This window comes from Anolis sagrei, chromosome 5 (genome assembly GCF_037176765.1).
Source record: "Anolis sagrei isolate rAnoSag1 chromosome 5, rAnoSag1.mat, whole genome shotgun sequence".
In the NCBI taxonomy this organism is placed as follows: Eukaryota; Metazoa; Chordata; class Lepidosauria; order Squamata; family Dactyloidae; genus Anolis; species Anolis sagrei.
The window spans coordinates 192,760,119-192,772,634 of NC_090025.1; the positions used below are offsets into that span (position 1 = coordinate 192,760,119).

At 41.9% G+C, this 12,516-nt stretch overlaps 1 protein-coding gene across 1 annotated transcript in view; it reads left to right on the forward strand.

Moving 5' to 3' along the window:
• The first annotated feature begins 1,543 nt into the window (after window positions 1–1,543).
• Window positions 1,544–12,516, forward strand: part of EXOC4 (exocyst complex component 4) — a 579,446-nt gene continuing 568,473 nt past the window's right edge. The window contains exon 1 of the mRNA XM_060776413.2: window positions 1,544–1,675. Coding sequence (XP_060632396.2) covers window positions 1,590–1,675 — 86 coding nt within the window. The 5' untranslated portion in view covers window positions 1,544–1,589. The remainder of the gene's footprint in view (window positions 1,676–12,516) is intronic.

The window sequence follows — 12,516 nt, forward strand, 5'->3', positions numbered from 1 at the left end:
AATACACCATATATGGAGAGAAAGGGGATAATAATAATAATAATACACCATATATGGAGAGAAAGGGGATAATAATAATAATAATAATAACAATAATAATAATACACCATATAATAATAATAATAACAATAATAATACACCATATATGGCGAGAAAAGGGATAATAATAATAATAATAATAATAATACACCATATATGGAGAGAAAGGGGATAATAATAATAATAATAACAATAATAATAATACACCATATAATAACAACAATAATAATAATAATAACAATAATAATACACCATATATGGCGAGAAAAGGGATAATAATAATAATATTACAATAATATTAATAATAATAATAATAATTGTAATAATAATTGTAATAATATTACAATAATATTAATATTAATATTAATAATAATAATAATACACCATATATGGAGAGAAAGGGGATAATAATAATAATAATACACCATATATGGAGAGAAAGGGGATAATAATAATAATAATAATAACAATAATAATAATACACCATATAATAATAATAATAACAATAATAATACACCATATATGGCGAGAAAAGGGATAATAATAATAATAATACACCATATATGGAGAGAAAGGGGATAATAATAATAATAATAACAATAATAATAATACACCATATAATAACAACAATAATAATAATAATAATAACAATAATAATACACCATATATGGCGAGAAAAGGGATAATAATAATAATATTACAATAATATTAATAATAATAATAATAATTGTAATAATAATTGTAATAATATTACAATAATATTAATATCAATAATAATAATAATAATACACCATATATGGAGAGAAAGGGGATAATAATAATAATAACAATAATAATAATACACCATATAATAATAATAACAATAATAATACACCATATATGGCGAGAAAGGGGATAATAATAATAATAACAATAACAATAATAATAATACACCATATAATAATAATAATAACAATAATAATACACCATATATGGCGAGAAAAGGGATGATAATAATAATAATAATACACTATATATGGAGAGAAAGGGGATAATAATAATATTAATAATAACAATAATAATACACCATATAATAATAATATTAACACTAATAATACACCATATATGGCGAGAAAAGGGATAATAATAATAATAATAATAATACACCATATATGGAGAGAAAGGGGATAATAATAATATTAATAATAACAATAACAATACACCATATAATAATAATAATAACAATAACAATAATACACCATATATGAGGAGAAAGGGGATAATAATAATAATAAGAAGAATGATAATGATGATAATAATAATAGGTGAGGAGGTGTGTCTCCCTCCTCTTCCTGGCCTGCACCCTCTTCCCTCCCTCCTTCCTCTCAACTGTCAAAGTCTCCGGCCCAGAATGCACCGCGCCAAGACCCACGCAGAGGGGGCGGGTCCTCCCTCCCCTTCCGCGGCTCCCATTGGACGCTTTAAGGACGGGCGTGCGCGCGGATTGGCCAGGCGGAGGAGCGTGGTGGGCGTGGCCGGCTTCCGCGGTCAACTTGAGGGCTGAGTCCAAGATGGCGTCGTCTGAGGCGAGTGGGCGATTCAGGAGTACGATGAGTAAAAGCAAGGACCCTTCCGGCCTCCTCATCTCCGTGATCAGGTAGGAGGCCGGCTTCTTCCTCTCGGGGCTCTTCCAGGAGCCTCCTCCCGCCTCGGGTCATCCGCTTTCATAGCAATATCTTCACCCAAAGGGGGATTCTCTCTCTTTGGGAGCCATGAAGAGGGCTCGTGGGCCCAGTTCTGTTCAACATCCTTATCAATGACTTGGATGAAGGTTTAGAGGGCATCCTTTTTCTCTGTCTGGAATGTGGCCTACTTCTTTACTGCAGGCCTGGACCAGTTTGGGCCCTCCAGGTGTTTTGCACTACAACTCCCACAATTCCAACAATAGAATCATAGAATCAAAGAGTTGGAAGAGACCTCCTGGGCCATCCAGTCCAACCCCATTCTGCCAAGAAGCAGGAATATTGCATTCAAATCACCCCTGACAGATGGCCATCCAGCCTCTGCTTAAAAGCTTCCAAAGAAGGAGCCTCCACCACACTCCGGGGCAGAGAGTTCCACTGCTGAACGGCTCTCACAGTCAGGAAGTTCTCCCTCATGTTCAGATGGAATCTCCTCTCTTGTAGTTTGAAGCCATTGCTCCATTGCGTCCTAGTCTCCAAGGAAGCAGAAAACAATCTTGCTCCCTCCTCCCTGTGACTTCCTCTCACATATTTATACATGGCTATCATATCTCCTCTCAGCCTTCTCTTCTTCAGGCTAAACATGCCCAGCTCCTTAAGCCGCTCCTCATAGGGCTTGTTCTCCAGATCCTTGATCATTTTAGTCGCCCTCCTCTGGACACATTCCAGCTTGTCAATATCTCTCTTGAATTGTGGTGCCCAGAATTGGACACAATATTCCAGGTGTGGTCTGACCAAAGCTGAATAGAGCATGGGGAGCATGACTTCTCTAGATCTAGACACTAGGCTCCTATTGATGCAGGCCAAAATCCTATTGGCTTTTTTTTTGCTGCCACATCACATTGTTGGCTCATGTTTAACTTGTTGTCCACGAGGACTCCAAGATCTTTTTCACACGTACTGCTCTCAAGCCAGGCATCATTGTCCCCCATTTTGTATCTTTGCATTTCGTTTTTTTCTGCCTAAGTGGAGTATCTTGCATTTGTCCCTGCAAGATACTCCACTTAGGCAGAAAAAACAAAATGAGAGTTGGAAGAGACCTCTGAAAGCCATCCAGTCCAACCCCCTGCCATGCAGGAAAAGCACAATCAAAGCACCCCTGACAGATAGCCACCCAGCCTCTGTTTAAAAGCTTCCAAGAAAGGAGCTTCCAGTACACTCCAAGGCAGAGAGTTCCACTGTTGAACGGCGCTTACAGTCAGGAGATTCACAGTCTCTGAGGATGCTTGCCATAGATGTAGGGGTTTTTTTTATTTTTTGGTCGTGTCAGGAGCGACTTGAGAAACTGCAAGTCGCTTCTGGTGTGAGAGAATTGGCCGTCTGCAAGGACGTTGCCCAGGGGATGCCTGGATGAATTGATGTTTTTATCATCCTTGTGGGAGGCTTCTCTCATGTCCCCGCATGAGGAGCTGGAGCTGATAGAGGGAGCTCACCTGCCTCTCCCCGGATTCAAACCTATGATTCAAACCTACCTGCGTGATCGCATCTCCGTCTACGAACCCACGCGCTCTCTTCGCACATCTGGAGAGGCCCTGCTCATGATCCCACCTGCGTCGCAAGCGCGGTTGGTGGGGACACGAGACAGGGCCTTTTCCGTGGTGGCCCCCCGACTCTGGAACACCCTCCCCAAAGATCTTAGACAGGCCCCTACACTGGCAGTCTTCAGAAAGAACTTGAAGATCTGGCTGTTCCGATGTGCCTTCCCCGAATAGGAAACCTCCAATACCAAGTCCCATAAGCACTTTATTAAATTAAGAATGCCGCACACTGCACACTGCACCTGCCCTATAAGCCTTTAGTCCACCTGTCACACCAGCACTTTTTAACTCTTGTACCCATTACTCTGGCCTGGCCCAGTTTTATTGCGTCCTAGTGCATTGTTTATTACTTGTTGTTTAGTTTGCTTAATTGTTTTTAATTTGCTTTATGTTTTGTATTGTTGTATTGTGCGTTGAGGCCTTGGCCTTTGTAAGCCGCATCGAGTCCTTCGGGAGATGCTAGCGGGGTACAAATAAAGTTTAATAATAATGACCTGACCTGTAGATGTAGGTGAAATGTCAGGAGATAATGCTTCTAGAATATTTATTTATTTAAAACATTTATATTTTGCCCTTCTCACACCAAAGGGAGCTCAGGGCAGAGCACAGCATATATACAGCAAACATTCAATGCCGGGACACAAATTCACATACATAACATTAAAAAACATAATAATAATAATAATAATAATATTACTTTATTTATACCCCACTACCATCTCCTCAAGGGACTCGGTGCGGCTTACATGAGGCCAAGCCCACAGTACATCAATAAACATTTATCAGAATATTAAAATACACCATTTAAAACAGTCCTAGTCATCCGCATCAAATCTAATTGGCCTGGTAATGTTTCCTATTGCTGCTTTATTGCCCAGTCCTGAAAGCTTGGTCCCACAGCCAAGTTTTTACCATCCTTCTAAAGGACAGGAGGGAGGGGGCCAACCTGATCTCACCAGGAAGGGAGTTGCATAGCCAGGGAGCAATCACTGAGAAGGCCCTGTCTCTCGTCCGCACCAGTCGCGCCTGTGACAATGGTGGGACGGAAAGCAGGGCCATCCTGGAGGTTTTTAATCTCTGCGATGGTACATAGGGGGAGATGCATTCGGACAGGTAATTTGGGCTGGGGCCCTTTAGGGCTTTATAGGCCAAAGCTATCTTAGAATATGGCCATATAGCCCAAAAAACCTAAGACAACTCAATTATTTCGGCCAGGAAAGCCTTCGACAATACATTAGTCAGGAAGTTCTTCCTAATGTTCAGTGGACTCTCCTTTCATGACATTTGGATCCAGTGCTCCGAGTTCTAGTTTCCAGGACAGAGGAAAACAAGCCTGCTCCTTCTTCCTCATGATACCCCTTCACTGATTATTATTATTATTATTATTATTATTATTATTATTATTATTATTAAGGGTGGTTTACAACAGATATTGGCATACAGTCAATGCCAAATAGTCTGCGCCTGAACTCTTTAGGGCAGGGGCCCTCAAACTAAGGCCCAAGGGCTGGATACGGCCCTCCAATGTCATTTATCTGGCCCTCGCTCAGGGTCAACCTAAGTTTGAAACAACAACAATCCTATCTCATCAGCCAAATGCAGGCCCACACTTCCCATAAAAATACTAAAATTGTTCTTCATTTTAATTGTATTGTTTTAAAGTGTTTTTTGCACTACAAATAAGATATTCTGTCCCCGATGTTATTTAACATCTACATGAAGCCGCTGGGAGAGATCATCCGGAGTTTCGGAATGAGATGTTATCTCTACGCGGATGATGTCCAAATCTGTCACTCCTTTCCACCTGTCACCAAGGAGGCTGTCCAGACCTTGAACCGGTGCTTGGCTGCTGTGTCGGACTGGATGAGAGCTAACAAATTGAAACTGAATCCAGACAAGACAGAGGTCCTACTGGTCAGTCGGAAGGCCGAACAGGGTATAGGGTTACAGCCTGTGTTAGACGGGGTTACACTCCCCCTGAAGACGCAGGTTCGCAGCTTGGGAGTGATCCTGGACTCATCGCTGAGCCTGGATCCTCAGGTCTCAGCGGTGGCCGGGAGAGCTTTTGCACAACTAAAACTTGTGCGCCAGTTGCGCCCGTACCTTGGGAAGTCGGATCTGGCCACGGTGGTCCATGCTCTTGTCACATCCCGACTGGATTACTGCAACGCACTCTACGTGGGGTTGCCCTTGAAGACTGCTCGGAAACTCCAACTAGTCCAGCGGGAGGCAGCCAGATTGCTCACCGGAGCGGCATACAGGGAGCATACCACCCCCCTGTTATGCCAGCTCCACTGGCTGCCGATCCAATTCCGAGCACAATTCAAGGTGCTGGTTTTGACCTATAAAGCCCTATACGGTTCCGGCCCAGTGTATCTGTCCGAACGGATCTCCCTCTATGTCCCACCTCGGAGCCTAAGATCTTCTGGGGAGGCCCTGCTCTCGACCCCGCCTTTATCACAAGTGAGATTGGCGGGGACGAGGAGCAGGGCCTTCTCGGTAGTGGCCCCCCACCTGTGGAACTCACTCCCCGGGGAGATTAGATCATCGGCTTCCCTTCTCTCATTCAGGAAAAAGCTGAAAACTTGGATGTGGGACCAGGCGTTTGGAAACTCTGGCAGCTAGAAGAAAGACCACAATGATGGGCAAATAATGACGAAACGTAATGGACCTATGGAACTCGAAACACTGACCATGAGACTGTTACTATTGTCCCTTGTGTTTATTCTGATGTTTTAATCTGTTAATTGTTTAATTATTTTAATTGTTTATATATGTATGTATTTGATATGGGCATCGAATTTCTGCCTTTTTTGTAAGCCGCCCTGAGTCCCCCCTCGGGGGTGAGAAGGGCGGGGTATAAGTAACAGAAATAAATAAATAAATAAAATATGTTCAGTGTGCATAGGAATTAATTCATGTTCTTTTCAAATTATAACCTGGCCCTCCAACAGTTTGAGGAACTGTGACTGATCCTCTGTTTAAATTTTTTTAGGATCCCTGGTTTAGAGCTTTAAAGATAATAATCAGCATATTGGATTTAGTCCTGAAGCAGACCAGCATGCAGTAGAGCTGCTGCAACACGGGGGTGGTTCTCACCCTGTACAGCGCCCCAGTCAGTAATCTGGCTGCCGATCCCTGGACCAGTTGGAGCTTCTGAACTATCTTCAAAAGCAGTACACTGTTTGGGTCCAGGTTATCTAAAGGATTGCCTTCTCCCTTGCTATCCGCCCGAAACAGTTAGGTCCTCTGGGAGGTGGTAGCCAACCCCCAGTGGACCGCAGTGTCCTAAATAGCAAATGGTATAGGAGAAGCCCATCCTTTAGATAACCTGGACCCATAGGGCTTTAAAGGTCCAAGCCAACACTTTGTCTTAGACTGGACTTACTTACTTAGGCGATCCCTCGTAGTCCGAGGATGATGATCCTCCAAGTGTAGTGTCCTGGCGGTGGGTCCGTAGGTGACAGTGGAGGCCTATTCTTGATCTGCATCTTCTCCCACAATGAGGTCATTAGTTTCCAGGTGAAAGGCAGTCCCGGTCGGGGTTGGCTTGATGTGCCTTCCTCTTGGCACGTTTCTCTCTTTCGCCCTCCATTCATGCCTCTTCAAATTCTACAGCACTGCTGGTCACAGCTGACCTCCAGCTGGAGCACTCAAGGGCCAGGGCTTCCCAGTTCTCCGTGTCTATGCCAGAGTTTTAAGGTTGGCTTTGAGCCCATCTTTAAATCTCTTTTCCTGTCCTCCAACTTTCCGTTTTCCATTCTTGAGTTTGGAATAGAGCAACTGCTTTGGGAGATGGTGGTCAGAAACTCAATTGAGTGAATATTACCAGTGGAGTGAATATTAGTGTAATATGTTAACTCCTGCTTTGTTCAGACCTCATCTGGAATAACCCCATGACCACTAATGGCCTGGATTTAGCCGCATTTTTCAGCTGTGGACCAAAAATGGCTATTCAGCTACCCACCCATTTTCGGGAGGTGCGCGAAAATGAATCCTGCGGCCTAACAAAATTCTGTCAGCAGAAATGGACCGAGGTTCGGCCAAAATGCACAAGCCTATTGTTGGTAATGGTGATGATGGCCACTGGATCCCAGAAGATACATTTCAGCCCTTCCAAGAAGATCACTGATTGGCTGGTGGTGATCTGTTTGATCATCATCCTTTCTATATCTCCTATGGGACTCCATCCTAACTGAGCATTATGCTTTACCAGAGTTTTAAAAAAAGGACAGTGGCCAGCAAGCGGAAAGGCTCTTATATGACTGAGAGGTGACAATAATGGCAATTTCCTGCAGACTAATGCTGTGCTGCAGAGCAATGAGCAATTTCCTGAAGCTCAGAGTATGACTGAGTGAGTTGTAGTGACCCCGTAGTCAGATCTATTTTCTTTAATTTAGAAATAGAAACAAAATTTGCACCAATAAAAGCCTTTCTGACTTACATCTCCTCTTAATGTGTGTTGTTTAGGAAAAGCTGTGTTGTGCTTGCATAGGCTGCCCTTGTGAATCCATACAAAAGTGGCCTTAGATTTATAGAGCAGGAGAATTTCAAGGGGACTATTCAAAGGGTCACAAGCCCCATTCTAGAATTAAATTTTAGCTGGAAACCAAATTAAATAATAAGAAATATGCTAATGAGATATACACAGAGTGCCTTCCATACATCACTCAGTAAATATGGCTGGCCCCCAAATATTAGGCATTAAGAGAGGTATGGGGGTCCTGCAGCCTTCTAAACATTATAAGGCAGCCCTAGCTAGCATAACTAATGATGAATTATACTAGGTGTAGCAGTCCAGCAGCACACGGAGAGCTTTTGTGATCTGCATTGGAGGAAAGCTTTCAAGCTAAAGGGGAAATCTGCAAGTAAGCTACAGATTCAACCACATATTTTATGCAGGGACAAAGACATTATTTGAGGATGGATAGGAGGGCCTTCCTGAGTTCTCTCTGCCCATTTTCCTTCTGCAGCTTGAGCTAAGTTGATATTAGCTGATGCCCTCTGCCTTGTGAGTAGGCTAACTGGATGTTTTCCACATTGTGGCTTTCTGAAGCTGCTCCCCTCCCACATTTGTTGTTTAGTAGTGTTCTAACTTGTTGCACCTGCCCACTCTTGGTGAATTATGACATCCCATCTGCTCCATCTGCCTGTTGTGCTAACAGTGCTTCATGAAATGTTGGTAGAAGGTAATGGCACTGGGGCGGGCAGGGGTACTCAAATACTTAGCTGGAATAAAAGTGGATGTTTTGTATATATACAGAATCTAACTATGACTGCAGATGATTCAGGGCAATATTTTACTTATGAATTGAGCTCTGCCTAGTGTGAGGATGCAGTGAAACAAGAATCTTAATTTGATGTGTTTTAATGAATCTAGCCCAGGCATGGGCAAATTTTGGCCCCCAGGTGTTTTGACCCATTTCAAACTGGCATTAGAGCAAGAGACTGAGTTGAGACTGCTATGGTCGCTTTAGTGGATGATCTTCATTTCAACACTGACAGGGGTAGTGTGTCCCTGTTGGTGCTTCTAGACCTCTCAGTGGCCTTCGATACCATGGATCATGGTATCCATCTGGAACACCGTGGGGAGGGGGGGGGGGTTGGGAATCGGAGGCACTGTGTTGCAGTGGTTCTGATCAGACCACTCAGGCAGGTTCAAGATGGTGGGTATAGCTGCTTCTCAAAAAAGAAGCTGTTATGTGGTATTCCACAAGGTGCCATTTTATCCCCAATTCTCTTTAATATTTACATAAAGCTGATAGGAGAGATCATCCGTAGGCATGGGGCAGGGTCTTATCAGTATGCTGATGACACCCAAATATATTTCTCCATGCCTTCAAACATATCCTCAACTAAGGATAGTGTGTCTCTGAATTAATGCCTGGAGGAGGTAATGTGCTGGATGAGGAAAAACAAATTGAAACTGAATCCAGACAAAACAGAGGTGCTTGCCATCAAGGGTCCTCATCTGGGGATGGAGGTGTGCCAGCCAGTCCTGGATGGGGTTACACTCCCCCTGAAATACTGTGTTCGTAGCTTAGGAGTGCTTCTGGATCCGTGTCTCCAAATGTCAGTCCAGGTAGATGCGACGGTCAGGAGTGCTTACTACCAGCTTTGGCTCATATACCAGCTGTGCCCCTTCCTGGATTTGGAGGACCTAAAAATGGTAGTGCATGCGCTGGTAACCTCAAGATTGGACTTCTGCAATCCTAAACTCACCCCACTGGCTGCCAATTATTTTCTGGACAAAGTACAAGGTATTGGTTTGGAACTTTAAAGCCGTACACAGTTTGGGTCCAGGTTATCTAAAGGATGGCCTTTCCCCATACTATCTGCCCTGAACACTTAGGTCCTCTGGAAGGTGGTAACTTCAACCACCCAGAAAGCGACTGGAACCACCACCCAGAGGACCTTTTCATTGGCCACCCCAAAACTGTAGAACGCCCTGCCAGAAAAGCTCCAACAGGTAAATGGGCTATTGGAATTTAAAAAACCATGCAAAGACCTATCTCTTTGGGCAGGCCTACTCAGCCAGTTTTTAAGCATGAACTGTAAATTAGTGTTCTTCCTTTTTTGTCTTGTTTTATGTCTTTTAATATGTATTTTATAGAAATACGTTTTAGTAGATGTATTTGTGGTATTTTTACAGTGTTTACATGTTTTAATTATTCTGTAATCTGCCTCGAACCCCAAGGAGAGGCAGGTTAGAAATAAAGTTGTTGTTGTTGTTATTGTTATTATTCAACTCCCTTGTTAGGAATTGTGGGAGCTGAAGTCCAAAACACCTGGAGGGCTTAAGTTTGCCCATGCCTGATCTAGCCCATCCATTTTCAAGCTGAGGCTGAGTTAAATAAAGCTGTTATCCAACTCCGTTTTTTTATGAAGTTTAACCAGTAATAGCCAACATGCTATAGTGGTTTCAGTGTTGCACTAGCACTCAGAGACACCAGGATTTAATCCCTGGTTAACTATGAAAAGCCATTATGTGACCTTGGAAAGGTCAGTGCACTCTCAGACTTAGATGAGTACAATGGCAAACCTTTTCTGAAGAAATTCTGCAAAAAACCACAGAAAACTCTCATGAGAGGTTTGCCTTAGGGCCACCTTAAGTTGGAAACTACTTGATGGTACTCAACAACAAGGTTTCATAGTTTTTGCTGAAATTTGAATATGTTTTTCTCATGTTCAGACCTAATCCTCAGACAGTTATGTATGTGGACTGTTATTATAATTGATTTTGGTTACATGGGATATTTGTTAGTTGATTTCAGCATGTGATGAAACCTATGAATGAGAGTTCCCAAAGTCATCTGTCAGCAGCAGGCTTGCTTAGGTCTTGCAAACCTAGGGCTATGGATTAAATCTACCCATCTGTAATGTGTCTTATAATTTTCCTTCAGCTTTCTATCTTGACAAACATTATTATTTATTCTTGTGAGTCATGCTTTCCCATGATATGTATAAAATTCAAAAAGATAACCATGTTAGTCTAAATCATTTTGTGACTGAGAGAAAGAACTTGGAAGCATATGTTTTCATAGACTTAAGTCTACTTCATGCATCTGATGAATTCATCTTAGGTCTACAAAGGCTTATATTATCAACTTCTTCATATCAGTCTCAAAGAAGCACCATGATGTGTACAGTATAGTATATGTGGGATACCAGTGTTCATAGAAACAAAGTTGTTGAGCTTCCATCTCCAAATTATCAGGCCATGCTTTGGTGACCATATAGTGAGCATTTAACTGGATACTTTGGTAATTTGCTTGTTTTCAAAGTTTCCATATTGTGGATGTACTTTTTAGAGACCTAATCGAATATGGTTCATTCATATCCGTACCTAAGGTTGACAATGTAAGTTAAAATATTATACAATAGGATTGTTAATGAAAACTGATCTCATGAGTTCTGACATTTAGGGTACAAAAGAAATCGATTGAAATAGTTCTTGTGTGGGCACTGGAAGCTTGCTCCTGCCGTGTTTGCTGTCGAGGCATTGCAGCACCGAGCTATACTATGAGGTTTTGAAAGTGAAATTGACTGGAAATGGAAGCTGACCTATTAATTTTATTGTCCAGGCTGACTGCAAAAAGTAAATGGCACAAAGGAAATTAAAGTGGATGTTCTTTTACCAGGAGTGCAGGTTAAAAACAAAACAAAAAAAGAACATGCGGAACAACAGACACCACATTTTCCTGTTTTCTGAAATCCTTAGAGGAAAATAAGCTGTTGTTCATGTTGGCTGGAATTTCTGGTGGCATTAAATAAATGTTTGCTGTTAAGGGTCACAGTGAAATACTTTCATGTTCTGGATTCCTGAGGCTGATATGTCTTCTAAAATTTGCTGAAAATTAAAAGTGTTGGTAGAATACATGCCACTAGGTCATGAAAATGGGGCAAGTACTTTTGACTTTTTGCCTGGCCTAGCATGTCAGTTATTTATTTAGTTAATTAGTTTTACTTTATGGAAAGTGTAATAGATTCATTTCCCAAGTGGAATGGTTTTAAATTGTTTTAGAGAGTTCAAATTTTTCATGTTCGAGGAAATATTAGAAAAAAAAGATAAGGGAATCATATTTACGTCAATTAGATTGCTTAAAGTTTATGCTTTAAATTGATCTATTACTTCTGTGTATATTGCTGTGGAAGTTGAAAATTCCATGAGTCAAGTCTCCAGTATAACAGTTGTCTGTCCAGAAAAGTACTACTTATACTTCTTTTCAGCTTAACTACCTTGGAATGGCTTACTAAGTAGTATAATCCTTGGCAGGTGCCCTTTAACTGAACTCACGTATCCTCCTGTCCCCAGATGTGCCACTACTCTTTGTTGCCTAACCGTGGCCTTCAGCCAGCATGTATTTGATATCTTTGAATTCCGAATTATAATCACTTAATGAGTCTCAGGGCATATAATATTGGGGATATGAAATCATTGTACAAATATACATGTAGGAGTATATAAACACAAACTTGACATCCAAGCTAGGCCTCTTCACCTCCTTGTCACCAGCAGGTGGAAAGGACCACCTACTCTTCAATGTCCGAGGATCTTGGAGAATAGATGATCCTTTTCATCTGCATAAAGCCCTGCAGAAGAATAACAACAATCACTTCTTCGGCCATTTTTATCCTTTTCCAAATGTAGTAATGGGAGAGAATTATAGAGTTGGAAGCAACCACAAGTCCAACCTCCTGCCATGTCTTGCTATGGC